At 38.1% G+C, this 27,819-nt stretch overlaps 2 protein-coding genes across 8 annotated transcripts in view; one reads left to right on the top strand and one right to left on the bottom strand.

Annotated features, from left to right (window-relative positions):
• USP37 (ubiquitin specific peptidase 37) overlaps positions 1-21,753 on the top strand; it is a 77,631-nt gene extending 55,878 nt beyond the window's left edge. For all 6 annotated transcript variants that reach the window (XM_074191366.1, XM_074191367.1, XM_074191364.1 and 3 more), the window contains 6 exons: positions 123-289; positions 9,482-9,542; positions 13,950-14,065; positions 14,600-14,669; positions 16,328-16,466; positions 17,231-21,753. In XM_074191366.1, the coding sequence (XP_074047467.1) occupies positions 123-289; positions 9,482-9,542; positions 13,950-14,065; positions 14,600-14,669; positions 16,328-16,466; positions 17,231-17,318 (641 nt within the window). In that variant the 3' untranslated portion in view covers positions 17,319-21,753. The remainder of the gene's footprint in view (positions 1-122; positions 290-9,481; positions 9,543-13,949; positions 14,066-14,599; positions 14,670-16,327; positions 16,467-17,230) is intronic.
• VIL1 (villin 1) overlaps positions 21,736-27,819 on the bottom strand; it is a 48,564-nt gene continuing 42,480 nt past the window's right edge. For both annotated transcript variants that reach the window (XM_074191372.1, XM_074191370.1), the window contains 3 exons: positions 27,024-27,092; positions 25,727-25,867; positions 21,736-22,897 (listed from right to left, as the gene is read on the bottom strand). In XM_074191372.1, coding sequence (XP_074047473.1) covers positions 22,784-22,897; positions 25,727-25,867; positions 27,024-27,092 — 324 coding nt within the window. In that variant the 3' untranslated portion in view covers positions 21,736-22,783. The remainder of the gene's footprint in view (positions 22,898-25,726; positions 25,868-27,023; positions 27,093-27,819) is intronic.

Raw genomic sequence — 27,819 nt, forward strand, 5'->3', positions numbered from 1 at the left:
GTAGGTCATGGACAGTAGGCATCCCTAGGGTCAAGGAACTTTAGTTGTGTTGGAAAGTAGTCAGCGCATAAAAAAAGGGGGGGAAACCAGAAATCTTGAATTGCATTCTCTTGCTTCCTCAGGTCCTACCAATTTCACTGAAATAACTAAAGATTTTGATGAAAATAAAGAAAACAAAACTCCAGAAGGGTCTCAGGGGGAAGTCGACTGGCTGCAACAGTATGATATGGAGCGAGAGCGGGAAGAGGAAGAACTCCAGCAGGCCCTAGCTCAGAGCCTCCAGGAGCAAGTAAGCGCTCTCAATTCTGTCAGATACTGGGTGGCAATGTTTTATTAAAGTATTTTTAAAAAGGCATTTATGGACCTGCTCATTTCCATCCTGTATTCTTGGCTTTATTTTTTTCCTAGGCATGAAATAGCTTAGAATCTTTTTTTTTTACAGTTTGAAATGGTAGAGAACTTGGGGATTTAGATCAGGTCTTCCTAATTTTGTGACTAGCAGAATCTGTATAGGGAAATGCTCTACCTCTCTAAGTTATGTATAGTTCTGATTTTTAGGTATAGCATTCTTTCCTAATATCAATTAGAAGACAATTTTATTTTTCTATACTGGTGTCCCTTCTTTTGGGGGGGGGGGTGTTGGATTTTTGCAAGACTATGGGGTTGTAACTTTCCCAAAATCACACAGCTAAGTAAGTATTAAGTATCTGAGGCCAGACTTGAACTCAGGTTGTCCAGACTTCAGGGCTGATGCTCTATTTGCTATGCCACCTAACTGCTCTTGGTGCCCTTTCTTTTAAAATAACTTTCTTTGTTAGTGATTGGATCTGTCATGTTTTTAGATCTGTCAAACTAATGCAGTTTCTTTTTTTAATTTTTTTAAAAATGTTTTTGCAAGGCAATGGGGTACATGGCTTGCCCAAGGCCACATGGCTAGGTAATTATTAAGTGTCTGAGGTCAGATTTGAACTCAGGTACTTCTGACTCCAGGGCCGGTGCTCTATCCACTGTGCCACCTAGCCGCCCCTCCAATGCAGTTTTAATTAGCATTTCACTTCTCTTTCCCCGGGCAAGATGGTTAAGCATTCAGAATACATTTTCAGTATTGATGTTTGCATTACTCCTAACTAATTAAATTCAGGAAATCTAATGTATATGGCATTTTCACAGTTGAAATGATTATTTAATTTCTTCAAGTTCGGATTTGTTTTGAAAGATTTTCTTAATTTCTACAGAAGGAAAATATCTTTTTCAGCAGATATTTCATCACTAGTAGAATTTAAAAAAATTTTTTTTTAATTTTTTTTTTAGTTATCTGTTAAGATTGCTGGATCTTTCCCAGATGTAGTGATGGGAAAACATCTTCAGTTTGGTGTCCTTGTACCACTCCACTGATTAAAAATTCTGTGTCTCCTGTTTTCTGGCTTTAGAACAAATTTGATGTACTTAAATGGTTTCTTTCAGTGCTGAAATTTTTATTTTAAAAAATTTGGTATTTTCCCAGGTCAGTTAATGAAAAAAATTTTAATTACTTTTATTTTTTAAATAATATTTTTTGCCCAGTCATATATAAAAACAATTTTTAACGTGAGGGTTTTTTTTAATGTTTTTTGAGTTCCATTCTATCCTTTCCCTTCTCCTTCCCTGAGATAGTAAGCAATCTGATATAGGTCCTTCCTTTATTTGATTAACTATTCATTCAGCATGACACATATTTTCAGATCTGTATACAATTTATGTAAACAGTTATTTTGTGGAAGGAAACTTGAACTAAAAGAAAAAAATGGAAGAGGAAAAGAGTGAAAAATGATGTTTTGGTCTGCATTCAGACACCATCGATTCTTTCTCTGGAGGTGAATAGCAATTTTCATCCTTATATCATTGTATTGCTGAGAATAGCTAAGGCGTTCACAGTTGTTCATTGTACAGTATTGCTGTTAGTATGTACAATGTTCTGATTCTACTCACTTAAGTCTGCATCAGTTCATGTAAGTCTTTCTAGATTTTCTGAAATCCTGTCATGATTTCTTTTAGCACAATAATATACTATAGCTCATTCCCCATTTGATGGACATCTCAATTTCTAATTCTTTACTCTCTCAGATCTTTTAAATACCTTATTCTTTTGGTCAGTGGCCTGAGAAGAATATTTAAGGTTAAAATGTTTAATAAAGAAAAGCATATTATCTGTTTCTTTAAATAAATTGTAGTAGCTTTGCTGCCTTAAAAACTTTAAACAAATTTCCAGGATTTAGAAATATAGAAGAAATCTTGGCATCTATTTTTAGGTAGATTTAAGAGGGTAAAAAGTTTAATTTTTTTTTTGCTTGTTTCCTGTGATTCAGATATTGATTCATTTTTGTTCTTTGCAACTTCATATCTTTTTATGATTTAACTATTCATTCAATAAGGCACACATTTTCAGAAGATACAAATTTAATCCAACATAAAATAAAATAAAGGTGTTATCTGTTTTATGGGAACACTATGCAACATGATGGGGAGTTACCCCTGCCCTCTATGAATTTATATTCTAGTTGGGAGGATTTATATTCTAGTATAAATGTGAAATATTTTTACTATGCATTATTGTAACACAATAAATGCATTAGAAAGTTCTTGTGAAATCCGTGTGGAAAATTGTAACTAACCAACAGATTGATTGTGGAAGGCTTCATGGATCTGTTAAATATCTTAGCAAAATCACAAAATTAATCTCATAGTTTCTTCCATGAAGAAACTTACTACCAGCTTTGCCAAGAAAGAAGCTTTCCTGCTCTTGGGGAATTAGGATTTTTTGGAGAGGGCTTGTTGGAAAGAAAATTAAGTTATTTGAGTGACTGTTTGTTAGGGGAAATTCCAGGGATTGCCCCTTCACCCCTCCCCCAGTTTTCAAGGATTTTTTTCCTCCCTTTCATCTTCACTGCAGCCCCCTAGACTGAGGTGAGTGGGGCAACAAAACCCCAGCAACATATAAACATAGTCATGTAAAACAAATTTCCAAAATGGCCCTGGCCAGAAATATCTCTGTCATTTTGCATATTAGTCTTTCTCTTCTGGAACATGCTTCATCTTTGAGTTTCAAGAATAATGAGTGATCATTATGTTGGTTAGAGTTCTTAAAGTCTTTAAGAATTCATCATTTTTACAATGTTGATATTATAGTATAAATTATTCTCTTCACTCTTGTTTCTGCATCTCTTCTTCCAGGTCTTCCCAAGTTTCTCTGAAACTACCTCTTCATTTCTTATAGCATAATCTTTCCATTACATTCATATATCATAATTTGCATTGTTACCTAATTGATGGTCACCTCCTTTGTTTCTAGTAGTTTGCCAGCACAAAAAGATCTCAAATCCTCAATTATTAACTGCAGAAAGTAATCTTAAAATCTTCTTAATTACCAAGGATGTATTTACAGCATAAAGAAAAGTAAAGTTACAAAAAGATTTACATCTTGGAAATCAATAAGGTTACAGAACTTATCTCAAAGTTTTAGTAGCAACTGATTTAAATCCAATTAAAAAGATAAACATAGTTCTGGATGTTTTATACAAAGGCCTGTTTCCTTTGACTGCCTCTAGAGTAAAAATTTAATTCCTTAAATGTTGCATGGTTTTTTTTACTTTTTTCTTTAAAACATTTTTACCTAAGGTTTTCTTTTGTTTTTTCATTTAAATTACTAAAAATCACCTCTCTTTCCTCTCCCCTCCCTCCATGTAAAAAATAAAAACAAAATCTTGTAATGTATATATGCATAGTCAAAAAAAAAATGAAATTCTCACATTGGCCTTGTCTAAAGAATATGTCTTAGTCTTTACCTTACCTTAACCTTACCTCATTGTCAGAAGGTGCTTAACATGTTCCATCTCGAGTCTCTGGTTATTCCTTGTGTCGGTCAGAGTCCTTGAATCTTTCATTGTTATTTGTCCTCACAGTGAGGTTGTTATATTGTTCTCCTGATTCAGCTCACTTCACTTTACATTGGTTCAAACAAGTCTTCCTAGGTTTCTCTGAAACGATCCCCTTCATCATGGAAAAACAGTAGTTTTCTATTACAGCCATATACTTTGTTTTCTTCATCATTCCCCAATTGATGGATCCCCCCTTTCCATTTCTTTTGCTACCACAGAAAAAGAAATGCTATATTTTTGTATTTATGAGTCCTATTCCTCTTTGATCTCTTTGGGATATTATATTCACAGTTTAATAACTTTTGGGCATAACTCTATAATGCTGAATAATTTTATCCACTAGTAGTGCATTGTAAGTATGCTTGTTTTTCCACAGCTTCCCCACCAATTGTCATTTTCCTTTTTTTTTTTGTTAACATCGTCAATCTGATGGATATGAGGCAGAATCTTAAGAATTGCTTTAATTTGTATTCCTCTAAGTATTAGTGATCTGAAGTAATCTTCATATGATTTAATAGTTTGAATTTCTTCATTAAAATTTCTTATTCATATCCTTTAAGCATTTATAATTGGGGAATGACTCATATAAATTTAAATCGGTTGCCTAGATATTTTTGAAATGAGACCTTTATCAGAAAAACTTATAACAGAATTTTTCCCCCATTTTTTCTACTTCTAAGTTTAGCTGTATTAGTTGTTTATTCTAAAAACTTCAGTTTTATGTAATCAAAATGACCAAAGGGGGAGAGAAAATCAATGAAGTTATCTCTCCCTTGTTTCATCATGAACTCTTCCCCATGGATATATTTAAAAGATAATTTCTTCCTTGCCCCTCTGGGTTGTTTATAATGTCACTCTTATGTATATATAAGTCCTATGCCTATTTGGAGCTTATCTCTGTATAAGATGTGAGATATTAATCTATATCTATTTTTTCCAGATTGCTTTTCAATTTTACAAAGTTTTTGTTGAATAGTTTATGAAACATGAGGCTACTTTGCTCATTTCCTTCTGTTTATTATACACTTACTGTTCCCTACTTCTTTATTTCATGATGAGGGCCTGGAGACAGTGAGATCTGTGTTCAAATCCCACTTTAGATACCTCTTAACCCAATTTAACTTCTGCTTGCATACGCATTGTGTTCTCTCAGAAGCTTATTTCCTTGCCTGTGTTTTCCCACATAGCTATTCCCTAAATCACTTTGATGACTACTGCTTTGTATTATGATTTAATCAGTTCCTGCTGATTTTTAAAAGATTTATTTTTTCCCTCAGTAGAATTATACTCAGTTTTGCTGGATAAGTTAGCCTATATCTTTTGCCTTCTGGATTATTATATTGCAGACTCTGCTCCTTTATCATAGTGGCTGCTCAATACCTGATATGATGTTGTAACACTTCTGTAATTGAATTCTTTCATTCTTTCTGGCCACTTAAAATATTTTTTCTTTGAACTTGGAGGCTCATTTTGATTATAATGTTCCTGGGAATCTTTATTTTAGGATTTCTTTCAGAAGATGAGCAGACTTTTAATTTTCATTTTAGCTCCTACTATTTTTGATTTAAGAAATTTTTTTTTCTGTGATTTCTGTCTAGTCTCCTTTAAGTCCTTTACTTCTATTTCATCCATTCTGATTTTCAAGTTGTGTCCTGCTTGGATAATGTGTATCTTTTGTACAAAGCTAATAATTCCCTTTGCAAATCTTTCTTCCTTAACTTTCATTTCTTTTCCCCTCTTGTGTTAAATGGCCAAGATATGTTTTTCCTTGAGGTTTTACATATAGATATTTTCAAGTGCCTCTCTGCAGGGTTCTTGATCATCCCTAGCTCTATAAGAATTCGGTGAACTTACATTTATTAAGATATCTCAACATCTCAAGACCGGTGCTAAACACTATACTTGAGTTACTTGCTCTTCCAGTCTGATTTGCTGCCTTTGAGCTATGTTCAGACCAGGCTACGCACATGTCCCTAGAGAAGGTCTGGGCCCTCAGTCCTGTTTAGTTACTGCTGCTTCTGCCCTCCTCTGGGCTGATTCCCAGACCTTGAGGCTGACCTGAGCTGGGGTCCTGCCAGCCTGCATCCACAGCTGGGAAGCTCAGAGGGTTCTGAGACACTGCCCTGTGAGGTTCCTGTTGGATGGAGCTGGCCCAAAGACCCTGCTCTGCTCTCACCTCCCCTGCCCAGCATAGGACCTGGCCTCCAATCCAATCTACACAGCTGCAAATCAGCTCTTGTCTAGGTCTCATGTCCTCATTATCTCTCCATGCCAATCTGCACTGGAAAAATGACGTACTCAGATTTCCCAATCAGAACTCAGACTACTGTGTTTGCTAAATCACTGTAGAATAGTTGTGGGAAGAGAGTCAGTTTGGACTGCTTCTTCCTACTTTGTCACTCCATGTTAAATCATTATTAGAGTTTATATTCTTTTAGGAAATGATTGGGGCCCACTAGGTGGTTCACATCTGTCCTCAGACACTTAGTAGCCATGTGACCCTGGGCAAGTCATTTTACCTTGTTTGTCTCGGTTTCCTCATATGTAAAATGAACTGGAGAAGGAATTAGCAAATCACTTCATTAACTTTGTAAACAAAATTCCATGTGGGTTCATAGAGTCAGACTCTTCTGAACAACACCAAAAGAAAATGATTAGAATTGAATATTGGAATCTAGGATTTTCCTTTCCAAGGACAAAACTATGTTCTCTCTGACAGTTCATTCAGAAGTTGGTTGTGATCCCCCCCTTTTTTTTTTTTAGATTTTTCAAGGCAGTGGGGTTAAGTTAACTGGCTTGCCCAAGGCCACACAGCTAGGTAATTATTAAGTGTCTGAAGTTGGAGTTGAACCCAGGTACTCCTGACTCCAAGGCCAGTGCTCTATCCATTGCGCCACCTAGCCACCTCCTGTGATACCCTTTTAATTAATTGATTAATAAGTATAATTAGAAATATTGACTTAATCTAAATATTAGAATATTGAATTTGTAATTGAGTTTTATTTCAGTCTCTTTGTTACTAAAAATTTAACTCTTAAAAGTTAATGAGCATACTTCCACATGGAACTTCTTTTTTTGTTTTGTTTTGTTTTAGGTTTTTGCAAGGCAAATGGGGTTAAGTGGCTTGCCCAAGGTCACACAGCTAGGTAATTATTAAGTGTCTGAGGCCGGATTTGAACCCAGGTACTCCTGACTCCAGGGCCAGTGCTTTATCCACTATGCCACCTAGCATAGTTGTAGAAACCAGAATAGAATGGCTTCAGTTAAAAAAAATTATAAACACTAAGCTTTTTTTTATTATTTTATTTTTTCACATTACTATAATAGTCATTTTGTAAAAGTAAATATAAGCCTCCCTTACAAAGAAAAAGAAACCAACAAAAATTAAGTGAGAGGGAAAAAAAAAAATTTGTGCTTCAGTCTGTAGTCATACACCATCACCTCTTTCTTTGGGGTGGATTGCATTCTTTATCATAAGACCATCAGAGAAATTGCTTCAATATTTTTTTCTCACAGTTGCTATTGCTAGTTGTATTTCCCTACATCCTGTTTCTCCTTACCCCCTTTTATGCTATTCTCTTTCTCCTTTTCACCCTATCTTATCCCTCCTCTAAAGTGTTTTGTATCTGACTACCTTCTCCCATGATCTTCCCTCTATTCCATCACCTACCTCCACCTGTCCCTTTTCTCTCATCCCTTTCCTCTTCTATTTTTCTCTAGGGTAAGATAGATTTCTATACCCTATTGAGCCTGTGTGTTATTTCCTCTATGAGCTGCTTCCTATGAGAGTCATTCACGCCTCTTCACCTTCTACTCCATTGAAAAGCTTTTTCTTGCCTCTTTTATGTGAAATAACTTATCCCCTTCTACCTCTCTTTTTTCCTTTCTCTCCCATTGACCCCCATATTTTTAATATCTTATACCTTCAAATTCAACTCCCTCCTGTGCCTTGTCTATATGTGCTCCTTCTAACTGCCATAATAAATGAGAAGCTTCATATGAGTATTATCAGTATCATCTTTGCATACAGAAATACAAGTAGCTCAACATCATTAAATCCCTCATCAATTGCCCTTCCCATTCACCCTCTCTTTACTTCACCTGAGTCCTGTACTTGAAGAGCAAACTTTCTGTTCAGCTCTGAGCACTTCAAAAAGAAAGTGTGTTAAGTCCCTTATTTCATTTAAAGTCCAACTTTTCCCCTAAAAGAGTATGTTCAGTTTTGCTGAATAGTTGTAATCCCAAGTTCCTTTGCCTTCCATAATATCATATTCCAAGCCCTATGAGCCCTTAATGTAGAAACTGACAAGTCCTGTGTGGTCCTGACTGTAGCGCCATGATATTTGAATTGTTTCTTTCTGGCTGCTTGTAATATTTTCTCCTTGACTTGGGAGTTCTGGAATTTTGACTATAATATTCCTGGAAGTTTTCATTTTGGGATCTCTTTTAGGATGGGTGGATTCCCTCAATTTCTATTTTACCCTTTGCTTCTAGAATCTCAGGGCAGTTTTCCAGGAGAATTTCTTGAAAATGAAATCTAGATTCTTTTCTTGGTCATGACTTTTCAGGTCGCCTAATAAATTTTAAATTATCTTTTCTGGATCTCTTTTCCAGGTCAGTTACTTTTCCAGTGAGATAGTTCACATTTTCTTCTTTTTGTTTTTCATGATTTTCCCACATCACTCCCATTTCTCTTCCCAATTATCCTCTTTACCTCCCTTACCTGATTTTCATTTTTTTTTTAACTCTTCTATAGCCTGAGAATCAATTCCTATTTTTCTTGGAGGCTTTGGATATAGAAGCTTTGACTTTGTCATCTTCTTAGTGTATATTTTGAACTTCCAAGGGACCCAAAATAATTGTCTATGGTCAGATTTGTTTTCTTCTGTTATTTGCTTTTTTTCCCCAGCCTGTGACCTGATTTTAACTCTTTTATTAAGATGGGCTCTGCTTCTAGGGTGGAGGATGCACTGTCCCACACTTTTGAGGGTTTGGGGGATTACCCCCTTCTCCCCCTCCCCCCGCCCCATCCAGACCTCAATTCCTCCAAAGGCTTAGGAGAGGCTTTGACTGCTCCCTTGGCCTGAGGATGACCGCAGCACTCTGCTCTGCTGGAGCTGTGAGGAGGGGTCCCTGCTCTGCTATGGCAATATGGGGGCCAAGATTGTGACCTGGATCTGAGAGTGGGCAAAACAGCAGAGTCCTATCCCAGAGATGGTAGAGAGACCTTGACAGCCTCCCTCTTACCTTCCATGGACTGAGCTGAGCTCTGGAAGCAGCTGCTGGGTTCCCAAGGACACAGCCTGGGCTATGCTGCATGCCCTTTCTAATGGATCTTCCATTAGATCTACTTTTCCACAGATCTTCCAAGTTGTCTTGCACTGGAAAATTGTTTCGCTCAGTCTTTTTGTGGATTCTGCCACTCTAGAATTTTAGAGTCATTATTTAAAGGTATTTGGAGAGATCTGGGGGAGAACTTGCAGGAGTCCCTGCCTTCACTCTGCCATCTTGGGTCCACCCCCAGCACTAAGCTTTTTAAATGAACTAGATTTTGTGCTTTCCTTTAGGAGGCCCGAGAACAGAAAGAAGATGATGACCTCAAAAGAGCCACAGAGTTAAGTCTTCAAGGTGTGAGAATTTTTATATTTTTAACCTACATTTTAAAAAAAAGTTGTCTTTATGTGTATGCTGCTGTAAATAGTGGAAAAATCACTGACCTGTTTATCATTTCAGTTTCAAATGATGTTTAAAAATATAATTTTGTTGGTATGTTATGAATCACTTCAACTTGAATGAATTGAATCAGATTCTTTAATGAAATGTTTCCTTTTTAAAGAGATTTCATTTTGTTTAAGATTAAATGATGGGGGCGGAGCCAAGATGGCCACAAGAAGGGATCTAGTCTTAGGCGCTCTGTGATAAAACTTGAAACTAAGGACTCTAACTAAACTTTCGAGAGACAGAACCCACAGAGGGACCCAGTGAGGCAATTCTCCCACTCAAGGTAACCTGGAAAAGAGCAGAAAGGCTCTGCTCCCCGGGCCGGAGGGGCGGCCCGCCAGAGTGAAAGAACTTCAGCCTCCCAGAGGCAGCCCCAGGGGCGCTGGGAGCTGGGAGCACCCCAAAACCAGGCCCAGGCTGGGAAAATGGGCAAGCTAAGAAACAAGAGGAAGACCATTGAGAAATATTTTGTATATGATCCCAAGAAGGATCTCCTGAGCTGCACCCCGGGGAGCACCAGGCACAAAGTGGGAGAACAGCGGGGGACCTCTGCCAGAGCGAGCACATGGAGCCCAGCCCTCAGGGCACACAGGGAGCAGTTTGGTCTTTTGGCAGCCCAGAGCAGGAAACAGAAGCAGGTGGAAGCTGGTAAGCATGAGCCCCCAGGCCATGAACCCATTGAACTGAGGGAGGGGAGTGAAGAGAGACTGCAGAGCTTCTGCCTCTGGAACAGGACTCTGGGGCTCTGACCACATTCAGACCCTGATCGCAGTCTAGGCCCCCCCATAGAACAACAGGGCCCCCCCCCACCTCAGCCCCATGGCAAAGGGGGGCGCTTGTGGTCATTCACAGACCAGGAGGGAGGACAGCCTCACACACTGAGACCCTTGTGGGAGTGCCCCAAAAGCTCAGGAAGCACCCCAAAACCAGGCCCAGGCTGGGAAAATGGGCAAGCTAAGAAACAAGAGGAAGACCATTGAGAAATATTTTGTATATGATCCCAAGAAGGATCAAAACTCTCAGTCTGAAGATAAGGAAGCACAAGCTCCTGCATCTGAAGACTGCAAGAAAAAACAGAAATTGGGCTCAGGCTATGACAGAGCTCAAAAAAGACTTTGAAAATCAAATGAGGGAGTTGGAAGAAAAACTGGGAAAAGAAAGGAGAAACGCAGGAAAAACATGAAAATGAAGTAAGCAGCCTAATCAAGGAAATCCAAAAAAATGCTGAAGAAAATAGCATGCTTAAAAACCAGCTTAGGTCAAATGGATAAAACAGTTCAAAAAGTTATGGAGGAGGAGAATGCCTTAAAAAGCAAAATTGGCCAGATGGAAAAAGAGATAAGAAAACTCTGAGGAGAACAGTTAATCCTTCAGACAAAGAATAGAATTCAGGGAGATTGATGAATTTACCAGAAATCAGGAATCAATACTTCAAAACCAAAAAAATGAAAAATTAGAAGAAAATGTGAAATATCTCATTGAAAAAACAACTGATATGGAAAACAGACTTAGGAAAGATAATTTAAAAATTATTGGAATACCTGAAAGTCATGATCAGGAAAAGAGCCTTGACATCATTTTCAAAGAATTACTACAGGAAAATTGCCCTGACATTCTAGAAGCAAAGGGCAAAATAGAAATGGAGAGAATCCACCGATCCCCCCGAGAAAGAGATCCCAAAAAACCAACCCCTAGGAATATTATAGCCAAGTTCCAGAACTCCCAAGTCAAAGAGAAAATATTACAAGCAGCCAGAAGGACACAGTTCAAATATCATGGAGCTGCAGTCAGGATCACACGGGACTTAGCAGCAACTACATTGGAAGCTTGTAGGGCTTGGAATATAATATACCGGAAGGCAAAAGAACTTAGATTGCAGCCAAGAATGAACTACCCAGCAAGGCTGAATGTCCTCTTCCAGGGAAAAAGATGGACTTTCAATGAACCAGGGGAATTTCAAGTGTTCCTGTTGGAATGGCCAGAGCTGAACAGAAGGTTTGATCTTCAGATACAGGACTTGGGTGAAGCATAGAGATTGGAGGAGAGGGGGGAAATGTAAGGGACTTAATGAGAATGAACTGCATGTATTGCTGCATAGAAAAGTGACACTGATAACACTCATATGAACCTTCTCAGTTAATAGAGCAGGTAGAGGGAGCTTTTATAGTTGAAGCACAGGAGAAAGCTGAATTCGAAGATAAAATATGGTGTAAAAATGGAGTCAAAAAAAAAGGGAAATGTAATGGGAGAAAGAAAAAGGAGAGGGGGAATAGGCCAAGATATTTCATATAATAAGATTTTTCTTTATTCCAATGAGCTATTGCAATGATATGGAAGGGGGAATGAGGGAACCTTTGCTCTCATCAGAGGTGGCTAGGAGAGGAAACAGCATATATACTCAATGGGGTATAGGCATCTGGAGTAAGAAGGAGGGAGCAGGGGGAAGGGGTGGGGATGTGAATAAAGGAGGAGAGGATGGACCGTGGTGGGAGAGTGGTCAGATATAACACATTTCCTTTTTTACTTCTTGCAAGGGGCTGGGATTAGATGGCCTTCCCAGGACCATAGGGCCAGGTGGATTCTGGGCCTAAGGGGTGGTATGCGGGCTCAGGGCCTCTTGGCCCCAGGACCTGGGATCTGTCTGCTGCGCCGCTCAGCGACCCTACAGCAGAGTCAGAGTGAAAGGAGAGAGAAGATATAGTACATGGTAGTGGAGAAATAAGAAAGGAGGGAGTTGCGATCAGCAATGGCAACGTTGGAAAACTATGGAAGCAACTTTTGCAATGGACTTACCATAAAGAATGCGATCCACCCATGACAGAGTTGTTGGTGTTGGAACAAAGACTGAAGCACATTTTTTACTATTATTATTTGGGGGAGGGTGCAGGGCAAGTGGGGCTGGGTGGCCTGGCTGGGGTCACATAGCAGGAGGATCTTTGGGTGTCTGGGGCCGGATTTGGTCCCGGGTGCTCCTGGCTCAGGGGCCAATGCTCTGTCTGCCACCCAGCCACCCCTACTATGATTACTATTTTATTTTATTTTATTTTGGGTCTTTTTTTTTCCCTTCTTTTTGGTTTTTGCAGGGCAGTGGGGATTGGATGGCTTGCATATCACATGGCTGGGTGATTGTTGGGTCTACGGGGCTGGATGTGGGCTCAGGTGCTCGTTGCTCCAGGGCTGGTGCTTCCATTGCGCCACCTGGCCATACGTACAATTATTACTATCATTTTTTTTTATTTAATTTTTTTCTCTCCCCTTTACTTTATCGCCCAAGCAAGTCTATATTCATGGGGGGAGGGGTATTTTGTTTACTCTTAAACAAGAATATTTTATTAATGTAAAAAAAAATTTGTACAAAATGGGAATTAAAATAAAATAAACATTAAATGAAAGGATTCTAATATTGCCAAGAGCATTCACAGTGGATCATTTATCAGCTGTACAAATTGAAATAAATCCAGAATGCAGTATCTTAATTCTGGACTAAGTCTAGAGCTTGTTTAAATAAGGCCCACATGTCAGCCATAATAACATCATAAACATTTAATTATGTCCTGTGTCTATTCTCTCTACACATCATAGAGACCAACTGGAGCAATTGGACCAACTCTTCTAACTGCTCCATGTCTATTTAAAATAATCATCTATTCTGGAAATTATTGAAACTATGAATTCTTGCCTAAATAAGGGGATGAATCTTTTAATGTAGCATTATTTGGAATCCAGGAAATTTGAGAAGCTCTTTGCTATTGGGCGGTGACTGCATGCTCTTAATGTCAACCCCACCACCCTGAGGAATATTCTGTTACCACAAGATTAAGACTCTTGGTTGGTTGGTTTTTAATTGGCCACCCAGTCATTAGGAGTTGGTGGTTTTAATTTTTCAGAGCACTTTTCATCATGAGCTCTTAAATAGTTCGATAATTTTAAATCTCAGAAAGTTTTGTGGGTGTTTTGTTATATGTGTTATAATTCTTATGTTCTGTTAGCTCAAGGAAAAAGGTGATGTGCAGATTGGCACATTATCCTGGAAGAGGCTGCATTAATAGCAAATAGTTCCCTTCTTTTCTTGTGAGGATTGGACCCTGGGCCCCTCCTCGGATATGTGTTGGGACCATTCTGTCTCAGAGCACTTGGGGAGTGCCTTCTGTGGGGTATTTGGTAGGGTGCTACTTGAACTGAACTCTTGATAGTTTTTAGAGCAGATTTCTTCTTGGGGAGCATGGCCTAGAAGCCGGACTTCTTCCACTCTTTCTGGTTGAGTCTCTTGGCCTCTTGGCCAAGGCCCTCATCATCCTTGTCTGTGCTTTTCAGAATTTAACAGTTCCTTTCTGGATGGAATGGGCTCTGATGAGGACTCGGGGAATGAAGACGTTTTTGATATGGAGTACACAGAAGCTGAAGCAGAAGAGTTGAAGAGGAATGCTGAGGTAAGGATTAGGCTTCTCTTCACCTTCCCTCTTTTCCTTTTGTTCATCAAAAAAAAATTATCAGAGACAATAATAGACTTTTAACCTTTTTTGTGTATACTCAATGAGAACTCAGCAATGTGACACATTGAGACTCTTCAAAGAAGATATTCTTTAAAAATTCCTTTCCCCTCTCCCTCTCCCCCAGCAAAATACTGGTTCAGGCCAATAGATATTGAATAAGTATATGATGCTAGTACTAAAGCATTTTGTTATTCTGTGTTCAATATTTTACACATGACATGTATTTAATAGCTGTTAATTGAATTGGGATTATATATTTTCTTTATTATATAGATTACATGGTATGTATTAAGTATTCATGGTTCACTATATTTTGATGGAGATTCCAGGTGTACAATTATTATGGTTCAACTATATTCACCTTGATGTTCAAGCTTTGGATTTGATATTTTAGATACAGAAGTAAAATGCACATTCATTCATGGGGGAGGTTCCAATTAATACTATTTTTTCCCCTTCCCCTTTTTTTAGACAGGAAATCTTCCCCATTCTTATCGGCTCATCAGTGTGGTCAGCCATATTGGAAGTACATCTTCTTCAGGTAAAAAAGATCATTTGATCTTTTGATTTCATATGTGTAAACCTGTCTGGGCTCACTGGTCAGCTGGTTCTGTATAAAAGACATTTCCAGAACTAAAAGCTTGACAAAGTTTTTGATGTTTTCCATGAGAACAAAATTGTAATGGTTTTGAAAATCTTAAAGCATGTGAGCTATTATTTGTATACAGACTAGTCATAATGTAGTTAAATCAATGGAAAACTGGTTGGAATGCTGAATTCAAAGATTAGTCATTAATGGCATCTGTCAGCTTAGATGGATGTCTTAGAGTATCTTTGCCCTGCCTTGTTCAACATTTTTATGACTTAGATAAAGAAGCTATACTTTTCAAATTTGCAAGTAAACCTTTGAAAAGTAGCTAATTTGTTGAGTGAGATTTAGGAACCAAAAAGGATCTAACAAATTAGAATGGTGAGCTGAATTGAATAAAATGAGATTTAATAAAGATTAATTTCACTTTTTTTTTTATTTTTACTTTTTTGCAAGGCAATGGGCTTAAGTGGCTTGCCCAAGGCCGCACAGCTAGGTCAGATTTGAACTTGGGTACTCCTGACTCCAGGGCTGGTGCTCTATCCACTGCGCCACCTAGCCACCCCCCACTTAATTCTTAAAAATCAGTTTCACAGTATAGAATTGGGAAAGCAGGACTGGTTCCAGTGGGGGGGGAAATCAGGAAAGGGGAGTGGGGGATAGTCAGTGCCCAGTATAAGCTGAATATGAATTAGCAGTGTGCTATGGCAGCTTAAAAGGCTATTTCAAGGTACATTGAAAGGCGGTGTATCCAAAATGACAATTTTACTTTCTTCTGCCATGATCAGCTGGAATGCTGTAGTCAGAGGAGCATTTATAGAACATGGGATTCATCAGTCAGTAATTTGGCCTGGAGAAAGGAATACTTAGGGCACTGTGTAGTTGTCTTCAACTATTTGAAGGGCTTCAGGTGGAAAAGGAATTAGGCTTGTTCAGTAGCAAGATCAATGGGTGGAATTAGTGGCTTAATGAAAGGGGAAAAAATACCTTCCTAATTATTAGAGAGATCTAAAGGTCCAGTGGGCCTGCCTGAGAAATAATGGATTTCTGAAAGTCTCCAGGCAGACTGCATGACCTCTTGTTAGGGATGTAGGAAGAAAGCATTCTTGGTCCTCTCTAGGTAGGACTTAGTTGATTGTTCAACTCTGGCAGTCTGTGCTTTTCTAAAGTGTAAAAAGAAATGAGAGTGGATGAGCTCAATTTGACTATAAATGGTACAGAAATTGTGCAATTGCTCAAATATTTGTCTTTAAAACATCTCTCCTAAAATTTAATTGTTTATACTTTTTCTGAATTTAAAAAAAATAAGATGTTATAAAGATATTTTTAAAATTTTGTTTTTTGACTTTAAGCAAAGTGATGTTGACCTTGAAGACAGTGTTCAAGTCCCATTTCTGACACATCCTGAATTGGGATCCTGGTTGAATCATTGAGCCTCTTAGTGTTCTGGGAAACTCCTCAAGATTCTGGGTTCCAGAAAGTGTCAGTTTGTTTTGTTGGGGGGAGGCATCTCTAGACCAGTGAAATCCCAGGCCCATCCCCTGTCCTTTATCCCCTATCCTATCCTCACTGCTATTGGGGAAATAATTGCTTGATTTTATTTCTTGTAGGTCATTATATTAGTGATGTGTATGACATTAAGAAGCAGGTCTGGTTCACGTACAATGACCTGGAGGTGTCTAAAATCCAAGAAGCCTCTGTTCAGAGTGATAGAGACCGGAGTGGTTACATCTTCTTTTATATGCACAAGTAAGACTCACAGGCCAAAAATTGCCCAGCTTTATTGAAGTATTTTTGCCATTTGGGGTTTTTATCATTTTTTTTAACTTTGAAATTTCTGGTAAGCATAGTGTCATCCTTCTCTAGTATTAGGAGTATTAATTCTTCTCACCTTATATTCCATTTGTTCATCTTCAAGAAGTAATAGACTGGGTGGTTACTGGGATTTTTCTCCCATACTGGGAATAAGAGATACAATTATGAGCCCCTTTAAAATCTAAATTTTAATTTTTTTTTTTTTAGTTCTCTTAATTCAAATATTTAATGATTTCTTAAACCCAGTGATCCTTTTGTACATGGGGGATTGACTATCACTTTTTTTTCTTTTTTTAGTTTTTTCAAGGCAGTGGGGTTAAGTGGCTTGCCCAAGGCCACATGGCTAGGTAATTATTAAGTGTCTGAGTTTGGATTTGAACTCAGGTACACTCCTAACTCCAAGGCTGGTGCTCTATCCACTGCGCCACCTAGCTGCCCCAACTATCACTTTTGTCAAAACAGTAGCTCTATTCAAGGTCCTGAAAATTTTCAGGCACTAATAAGCATATTGTTACAGAGACCTGGGTTGTTATTTCAATCCAGGATGAGGGTTGAAAGAACAGGCTGCTTTTTTTCTGAGAGAATAATCACTAAATATTAATCATTCTTATGGTTAGCTCTGCACTTACATTTGATATCTCATTTTCTCTGCCTATTTGTGATTCTTTTTGTTGATTTTCCCCCCCTTCCTCTTCTAGAGATATCTTTGATGAGCTGCTGGAAACAGAAAAGGCCTCCCAGCTGTTTAGCCTGGAGGCTGGTAGGACCACTCGGCCAGCACTGTGAGAAGCCCACTTCCAGGCAAGCGTCTGGGTGTGCACATGGCTGTCTCTCTCGTTTTCCTGTTTTTACCACCTGAGAAATCTGGACTTAGAACTGACACAGGAGTGACAAACAGCTCAGGGCCAAACCAAAACATAGAAAGCTTCAAACCAGGGAAGTTCTCCATGCATGGAAATCCTGGAATCTCACCCCTGCAGCTGATCAGCCTTCTCTCCAAGAGCAGAGTGGAGCTTTCTGTAGTTCCAGGAACCTAGAGACACACACACACACACACACACACACACACACACACACACACACACTTATACATCCCCCACACACACTCTTGACACATACACCTGTGTGGACATGTGTGTTTGTATATATTGGACAGAATGGAGCCTTAAAGAGTTGGAATGAGCCACAAGACTTTGTTTGCTCAGAATTCATAGCACAGTTGATATGGAGAAGAAATGGAAGAAAGTGACAGGGGGATTTTCAAGTTCATTCAACTGGAAAATGGGTGAAGAAACCACCTCTATCACTTGCCATTTGTGTATTTTTATGTCCTTCAAGAGCAGTTTGGGCAGTAGTTTATAACTTTTGAGTGTATGTTTCATTAGTAAAGTTCACTGGAACCCCAACACTCCACAAACACTAATGATAGTTCTTCCGGCTAAGGGGGATGTTTCTGTCATTTGAGATGAAGCATGTTTTGGTTATTTAATTATCATTATTTCATGGGTTTGTAACTCCTCTACAGTTTACATGCAGTTCTAGGAAATGAAATGTTGGTGCTGAGGAATGTGTTGTAACATTTTCGTCATCCTTCACAGTTTTTGCTCATTGTATGCTTTGTGCATTTAAAAAAATGTTTTAATTCACACAGTGTATTCCTTTATTCAGTCAGCATCTGTTGTTGTTACTGGCTTCTTTTCATTAATTCCAATGTTTTTCCCACTTGAGAATAGACACCAACTTTTGCAGGCTGCTTCTGGGATTAACCAAAGCAGTATATAAAAGTTGGGCAAAAATGTTGTTCCAAATGGGACCCATTGATAGATGTTCTCTGGAAGATTTCCTCATCTTCCTCCTTCCTAGATATCAAAAGGTGATTCTGTATCCTGGACCACTCACCCTACCCTGAACTGAGTGTCCATTGGGAGCTGTAGGACTTAAACATTTTAAACCACTTATTTTCTTGATGCATTCCAAAGAAGAATGAATTAATCTGAAATGAGGATGATTTAGATGAATCCCAAGAATTATAAAGAAATTTGGTGAATTGACATTTTTTGTTGTTTTTGAAATTGAGGATGAAACACTCTACATTTCAGTAATTGCTCAAGTGACATAAAACAGATTAGTTAAGCAACTTGGGAAACCATATAAAAGATGAATTTATTGTAGGTAAAATTCTGTAAAAAACCAATTTTGAGAGCTTGGCTCCATTATTAGGTTCCCATGCAACTTGTCATGAAGCAAAACCTTATATTTGTCTCATTCCTTTATTACAGAGAAACATGTGTTCAGAAGTATAGGCTCTGAATTTGGGCCAGAACTACAGTTTTAATACCTTATAAAACATGGAGAGTTGTTTGTTTTTTTTTAACTACTTTCTCATGTTAGTGTCAAAGTTTGTTATTATCAGACTCTTGAGAAGGGAGGAGTGTAGGCAGGGGAGAAGCATGGATTTTTTTTTCAAACCACTATTCAAAACCAAACCAAATGATGAGTGTTGGGAGGCTGGATGTTTTTTCCTTTGAAGAGCCTCCAGCATTACAGGGACAGCTTTGTTCTACAATTTGTTCTGTGAGTGTAGCCTCTTCTTTCATTAGTTGTTTTGTATTGTGACTTAACCACAAACAGAGAAAATGCTTTTGACCCCTTCTACCACATGCACTGCTGTATCATAAACTAGCAATTTTGTATTCTTGGCAAGAGAAATCTAAGGGAAAGGCTTATTTTACTATAGATTTTGTTTTGCGACATTTCCAACAAGAAAACCTTTTTAAAAAAATAAAGTAAAACAAATCTTAGAATAAACGAGTTAACTGATTGTAGCTTTCCTCCATTCTCCTTCCCCATCCCCGATACACTTAATTGAAGGCAGCATTAAAAGTAAACTTGAGTAACTGAAGACAATTCAGAGGGAGCAGTTACATTTGGGGTTAGTCAGAATGTTCAAAACAGCAAGAAGCTGTCACAGGAGCAGAAAAGAAGCTCTCTAGAAGGGCTCCTGAAATTATCCCAGATTGAGTTAATGTGGCTGGAAGCATGATTTAATGGAATTTTCTTCCTCACTCTTAGTTTGTTGGAGCTCTGTCTTTCATATTAGGAATGGGTCACTGGGTTAGAGGGACTGTTACTGCTGCTAGGCCTTGGCAATCTGGGTGCTTCAGTTCTGACAGACATGTCCATTTAAGTGGCTTTATCAATTCTCCTTTTTTGCTTTACCCTCCCACCAGAGACCTTTCTCAGTTTAATATAATATGGAGCACCTAGCTATGAATTGGAATTTCAGCTTGATTGTATTGATAGGGCTAGTAGTAGAAGGGGAGGGATTATTTCTGGTTGAAGTGGCTTTATATATTTTTAAAATGATATATGTGTGTCTGTGTGTAATATATATTTTATTATTTGCACAGCATGGCCAATTTGTTCAGAATCATAATAATGTGAGTATGTGACAGGTGGAAGAGAATTCTATAGAAATTCTGTAATTCTATAGAAAATTCTGTAATTCTATAGAAAAACAGATTTCTACTGCAAATCCTTTACATTTTGTGATGACCATCAGTATATGTATTGCATTGGAAATTGACAGCACTTAGTTCTGTACACAACCGGTGTGGGGAGGAAGGGGTTGCCTGTGTGTCCATGTCTCAACAAGGCAGTTTAACAAATCCATACTTTTTCTATTTTCTTAGATTTTTGAAAACTCTGTTTTTGAAAAGGTTCTGTCTTAATTCTAAGCCCAGTCAGTGATCACTACTAAAAACTATTCAGGTTATCATGAATATCTCATGAAATGTACACATGTAGTTTATTAATCCAGAAAGCAAGCCCTAGTCTTTGATCAAGCTTTAAAAACTAAAGCATGGCACAGGAATAATTGGCAAATTTACTTGTCCTCTCCTTCTGTTGGTAGCATTATATAGTTATTGATTTATAGCTATATGCACATATAGCTATACATAGTTAAGAGTCTAATTAGAGTAGGCTGTCTAGAAGTACATTTGTGGAAGAAAAATTGGCAATTTCTCACATACACTCTGTTGGGTGTGGCCTGTGTGGGTGGGGAAAGTATAAAACAGGTAAACTACTCACCCCACCCATAAGAGATTTAGTCCAAAAGGACTGTTTAAATAAAACAATTATCCTTTATCTTTTCCTCTCATATATCTCCTTGAAGAGTATTGATTAACGTCACTTTTATTCTTTCCCTATTTCATATAAATAATAACCATGTGGACATGTCTATCAGTGAAACTGAAATGATTTCCAAGGAGGGGGAGGGAGTGTGTGTGTTTGTGTGTGTGTGTGTGTGTATGTGTGTATAATACCACCATTGACTGCTTTTTTAAAAAAAAACTACTTCAGGCCTTGAGAAATCCTGTAACTAAGAGAAACCATTTCTGAAGTCTTATCACTAATTTCCACTTTGTGGTGTATGGTCCTTACTTGATCAGCCATTGTTTTCTAATACGTAAATTATCCTTGAGTAACCCCACTTTCCCATGTTCATCTATGTATTTTTTTTCCCACAATTGGACGTTTTTCATGTATATTGTATGTCTGAAAGTGTTTTTAAAAGTAACTATGCCACAGCTAATCCATGAAGCTTTTAAGCTTTTGCCATTGGACTCTTATTCAGAAGTTCAGGGAGTGGAGGGATAGATTTCCTTTGCTTGGTACAGTAAGAAAGGGCTATGGTGGGGAGGGAGAAATTAAAACTAAATTTGCAAGAAAGTCAAACACCCAGAAGAGTAAGCTCCATAAAGTTGTTGTGGGTTAACGAGTTGACAGTGTTTCTATCCAAAGAGTGAGTATGCAAATTGACAATTACTGAAGTCTGTCTCGATCTTCTTGTTCCTCTTTCTCCAATTTTTTCTTCTCTCCTTTTTTCTACTTCCCTATTTCCCTGCCCTACCAGTTTCACTGCCTCCTGACTATGTTAATTTATTGTATGAAAAAAAAAATTAAGGGTTTCTCTACAATGCCTGGTTGATCGGCCACCAGGTTTGCCGGCAGCTTTGGCCACATTACTAGTGGGAGTTTTTCGCGTTCTGAGTGATTTTTTGATTCTGATTCTTTACACTGTTTATATGGAACGGTACTTTTATCTGTGTTTTAGCAGAACTGTTCCTTTGTATCTCTTATGGTTTTTCCTTGTTCCCCCCCCCCTTTTAAATGATACATAGAATTTTTTTTGGTGAAATTAAAGCCTCTTTATTAACCCCTCTATTGGTTTGACTTTTATTTCTGAAAACGGCAACATTCTGTCAAATACTTTTAAAAATTGGCACATGTGGAGATGCCAATTTTTTTAGTCTTAGAAGAAAAGAAAGGGCAAGTAACTGTCACTTTGTTCACTACTGAACAATTCAGTACAAGTGTTAAGGGCATGCCAAGGTTGGGTGCTTGAAATAAAGAGAAAATATAATTCCTGCTGTCAGAGGCCTTACTTTCTTAGTTTTCTAGGAGCCTGGCTACTAAAACATTTACCTTTTATGACTGGTCTCTCTTTTAATCCTCATGTTAATGTAGGGTCAATCTCTTCCTTTGAAATACTATTGGAGAGAAAGTGATTTTTGTACTTTTATAATCTTTGTAGGACTCTGGATTCCAGATAGTGACCTAAATATATGAGAAAGATATTGTGGTCTCTTCGCTACAATCCCAGAACAAACTTAGGCATCATCATACCTTGTTTACCTTCAGGGAATCTAGATTGTGCTCCAAAGGGGCTAAATTCATTTTAGTGCAAAGTTCTCACTTGGTTAAAATGGGATTTTCCCCAAAACAGAAAGGAAACTGAAAATTTATTGGATCTAATCTCTGAGGAAAGCAAAAGTAAAGTGAAAACTATAAACCTGGAAAATGTTCAATCTAGTATTGAGATCAGATAATTCATAATTTTGAAACCCTAAGGATTTAAAGTTTAATTATTGGAAATTGAGTAATGTCATCTGGAGCAGCCACTTTTATTTCCTGTGGCAAGCTGATTGAAAGCTATGGTAAGCTAGCCTAGTCACAGCCAAGTCTACCTTCTGAGGAGCTAGGAAATAGGACCACAGATTCCTTGAGGGAGACCTTTTTTAGAGAAAGTGGTAGGTATATAACTGAAGAGAGGGCATTGCTTTGTCATTCAGTAATCTGAATGTAGTTTGACTTTATTTGGCATAACTAATAAACAAAATCATACTTGGCGAGCTGTCTTAAGAGAGATGGATATGCTCCCTTGTGAACCTTGTAGGGACCTCTCTTCAAAACAACCCTTTCTCCTTCTTCAGATTCTGTTGTTTCCAACGTGGCAGGGCAGAAAAGGCAGTGGGAGACATTCCGAAGACACGAATGAAGTCTTCCCCAGACAAGTGTTCCTGAGGGGGAATGGAAGCCGTGGGTGAGGCAAGGGACCAGGTTACATGAACAGCAAGTGAAGCAGAAGGGCAAAGTCCCTGCTAAATGACCAGTCCCAGGAGCACGTTTTAATGTGGTGAATCATAACATAAAAGTGATGAAAAGCAAAATCTGGCAGTGCATTAAACCATAAAAATAGGGGATGTGTGTATACTGCGGATAGCCAAGTAGCTCCGGAATTAGGAGTTCAGAAGACTTAAATCCTATTTCTATTTAAGTATCTTCTCTGAACTTATGGAATAGAGTAGTTGGGGGTTCTCAACTTATTTTTGTAGCCTATACCTCTTTGTCATTCTAAAACCAATGTCCCATTGAATTTTCAGAATGCTTATTGCCTATGTTCATGATCAAAGGTAATGCTCCATTTCAGCTAAAAATGAAAATATCCCCCCCCCCCCCGAAATATATCCAGAGACTCCAGAGGTAGGAGCAACATGGTCTGGCTAGAAGATATCTATGACTTATAAAAGTCTGATTCTTTTGTCATTGGCTCAGTTAAAAAGCAAAGCCCAGCTAATGAGTTTGGCTCCCCCTATTTTGGAACCTCAAGTTTTTGTTGCCAGTCTCCAGAGAAAATGACTATGAGGAGTCAAATCCTTTCCTGAGCACAGGTTTTAGTAATAGGTGGTGGAGAAAGGAGGGCATATGGTAACAGTGGGAGTCTAAGTCAGGATATTTCTATTACAATTTCACTCAATTTGACCTTGTAATTAGATCATCAGTAAGCATGCATACTTCCAGTTTGAAGTGGGAAATAGGAATAACTAAAGTGAGGCACACTGGAATGTTTTGAGTTGAGGAAAAGAGCTACCTTGCTTGGGAAGTCCCAGCCAAAAACAAATTTTAGAAATAATTGATATTTGAAAGCAATATAAGCCAGAGTTCAGAATTTGAGAGAATGATTGCCTTGTTCTATTTTTGATGAAGAAACACACCCAAGGACTTGGAAATGACTTGGCTGGGATCCAACCCAGCTTTTAAATAGATCTGGGCTTACAAACGAGGTCTTCTGACCCTTGCCTGGACCCCTGCTCCTAAATAATAAACTTTTATCAAAGTTGCTTGTGTACCCAAAAGCCACAGCAAGAGGGTGAGAGAAGGAAGATTGAGCTGGTAATTGGATGGACCAGGGTTAACATGAGCTCTCATTGTGGCCCAGAAGAACCACTGCCACAAAATCTGGGTGGCAAATGCAGGGAAATTTGTGAAACCCCATATTGAGGGAAAAAGTAAAAGTCCATCCCTTGCTTCTCTACTGTTCATGGTCATCTTGACTTTGCATGATCCAACTCTAGAACACAAGCTTGGAGTGTTTGTTTCAAAGAGCCTGTTGTACTCTGAGCCCTCAGATAGGAGTTATGATAAGACTGTTCTTGAACTCTGGGCCATTCTGATGATTTATCACTCCTAAATCCTCATTCATTCACATATTGGCATAAGTGTGAACACAAGTCAGACCCACACATGTGTTCCTGTTTCAGCACTTTTTCTGAAATTGTGATTGAATCATTCTTGTGAATCTGAGGCCCTAAGGAAATTTAAAAAAAAACTTTGAGTTTTCCAGCAAATATGTGCAAAACACTCTTCAGTATTAAAATTACTGGCAATAAGCCCTAAAAAAAAAAGCAAATGCATTATTTCTAATGTTTTCTTTTTCTCTTATTTCCTATCAGTTTTTCCCCCTTTGTTGTTAATCCTCTGTGGTTCATCCTCTAAGGACAATACAAAATATAGTGTGATAAAGAAAACACAGATTTAGTATTCTTCCATAAAGTAAGACACCTGGGCCTCAATTCCTACATCTATAAAATGGGTTTTGAATAAGAACCAAATTTGAGTTTATATGAAAATGCTTCAAAAAAAAAGCCATACATATGCTCTAATAGTACCATATGAGACGTGCTTGTCCAACAACAAACATCTCTATTGATAGATGGATAAGTAATACCTACTTCTTATAGGATTTAGAATGACCATCTATAATAGCTACCATTTATAGAGCACTTCAGGATTTTCAAAATCCTTTACAAGTTTTATCTCATTTGATCTTTAAAATATTTCTATGAAACATTTTACAGATTAGGAAACAGGTTGAGTGATTTTTACCTAAGATCACACAACTAATAAGAATCTGGGGGAGGGGCAGCTAGGTGGCACAGTGAATAGAGCACTGGCCTTGGAGTCAGGAGTACCTAAGTTCAAATCTGGCCTCAGACATTTAATAATTACCTAGCTGTGTGGCCTTGGGCAAGCCACTTAACCCTATTGCCTGGCCAAAAAAAAAACAAACAAACCTAAAAATAAAAAAGAATCTGGGGGAGGGCTGAATTTAGGTCTTCCTGACTCAATCACACTTTCTAAAGTGCTCAGAGGTCATACACAGGTGGTAAATAGAGGAATTGGAACCATCATCTCTGACATCAATTCCAATGGTTTTCCCAAAAGACTATGCAGCAGCTCAAAGGAAACATGAGATGGGTAAGTTTAGAGTCCCATCCCAGATATTCACATGGACTATTTGGGCCCAACTTGGGATGGAGCATTCTGAACTCATATTGGTCTGATCAGCCATAGTCACACACTGCAACTTGTCTCTAACATAATGGTATTTTGGTCATCTGTGAAAACGAAGGACAAGAAACGACCAACCAACCATCCAAAATTAGCCACTCCTTGCAACAAGCCTTAAATAGAGTTGGAAACCCCATAAGGTATTAATAAATATTAGAAATAAGGTTTTCATCAAACGTCAATTTCACCTTTTTTGACCCACACCCACACCAACTCACTTCCTTCCTGGTAGGATCCACACCCTCAGGTAATTCTTCTGCAGGTTTATTTAGAAGCATCTCCAGTGGGAAAGTAGGCAAAGATCCAGGAGTAAAGGTCGTGTCAGCCTTGAAAATATCTGACTTTGGACTGGTTATCTCCTATGGAGGAAGAAAAGGAAATAGCTATCAACCAAAGTTTGGTTATGGTTGAATCTTAATCCAACATCAAAGACTACCTTTTCCAGAAAACTTTCCCTGATTCCTTTACCCCCACCTCCAGTTCCTATAAACCAATAATACATTAGTACAGACTCTAGGTCTTCCCAGTCCCAGCCTACTGTCCTCTGCATCAGAGGTATGTTCCAGACAATTTTAATTTTCTATATCTTGTCAAATTTCTATTTTTCTAGACCCTGTTTGACCTACTCTCATATGTATAATTTTTACTGGGTGTTCCTCAACAGTGCTGAGCCCTGAATGATTATAATCATTACCATATTTCTTTGTTTTATTGCTATATTGCTCTGGACATATTTCTATCAGTTATCAATTGTCATCTCACCTAGTAAGGTTGTGAGCTCCTTGAGCAAAAGTACTATGGCTATTTTTTTATTGCATATTCTCAGGCACCAAGCCAATAAATATTTACAGAGTAACTATTTACTAATTGTTATTTTAAAGGAGTTGGCATTTCATTTAGAAATGATAAAACTTAAATAAATGTTGAAGTTGAATGGGTAGAGCATTTCTCCATCTCTGCTGAGAAAAGAATATACAGACAAAAGATACTGGAGAGACTTAAAACTAGTAACTAGTAAAAAATGTCCTGATCTCCCAAAGATCAGAAACTAGATGAAACACTGGGATATCTTCTTTCCTAAAGACCACATGCCACCATTTCTTTGGGCTGATAAGAACCTTACCCATGGTAAGGGTCATGGACAAGATGACCCTTAAGAGAAACTGGTCAGCTTGAATAGGCTGTTTGCCCATGAGAATTAGTTCCTATGAATCAGCCTCTGGCATTTTCCCTCTTTAAATTACTTAGCATTTATTTACTGTATTTGCACCTATTGTCTTTTCCATAACATGTACTTCTTTATTTAAATTTTATTTTTTTCCAATTAAAGATAGTTTTCAACAATTCACTTTTTGTAAGTTTTTTTTAGTTGCACATTTATCTGCCTCCTCCCTTCTCTCCCCCTCTCCATGATATTGAATAAACTGATTATAGGTTATACATGTACAATCATGTTCAACTATATTTCCACACATAATATGTACTTTTACAATATTGAGTGGATTCTATACTCACAGCTGTGATCTGGCTCAGGTTGCTATTGTTTCCCAGTTCTGCCTTCAAGTCTTCATAAGATTTGGCATTCTAGGCAACAGAGAGGGAAAATGGAATTAGACAAGAGGTGAAAAAGGAACATTTTCCTGATAAGGATAGAGTTGGTTCATTCTCCATTTAGATGATAGAATAAAAGCAAGTTTTCCTGAATCCAAGAAGTGGAACTGGAGTGGGAGAAAGGGAGAGGGAGAGATGGAGGAGAAGACTCAGTTTCTCTGATGTCATTGATTGAGTTCTCAAAAACCATCCATGTACCCAAAGCAGTGATAGATAAGAAACATAAAGGAGGGAATTCTAATGTTATTGAAGAGTAAGATTTGGAAGATTTACTAATAGAATGCTGAGAATGACTTTTTCTTTTGTCATTCTCAAGATATTAAATCATATGGGGGGGTGGGGGAGAATAGTGTCATAACCCCCCCCCCCAACTTTCTCTAGTTTTATTTCTGGAGCCCTAGTAGAGCTGAGTAAAGAGTAAAAAGAATGAGTGGGACTGGAGCCAAAATCAGCAGATTTTGAAAGGAAGCAACTGGGGAAGGATTTCTGGCAATTACACAACATTAGCTAGGTTAATATTCAGACTTGTACACAAAAGAGATCAATCAATTAATCAAAAGGATGACTCATTTCCATAGTGCTTTAAAATTTACAGTGTTTTTTGCCTTTGTTAACCCTCTGAGGTGAACAGTGAAAGTATTATTCCCACTTTACTGATGAAGAGACTGAGACACAGGGATTTGCCCTTGGTTATATAGCT

Source organism: Macrotis lagotis, chromosome 6 (assembly GCF_037893015.1).
Source record: "Macrotis lagotis isolate mMagLag1 chromosome 6, bilby.v1.9.chrom.fasta, whole genome shotgun sequence".
Lineage (NCBI taxonomy): Eukaryota > Metazoa > Chordata > Mammalia > Peramelemorphia > Peramelidae > Macrotis > Macrotis lagotis.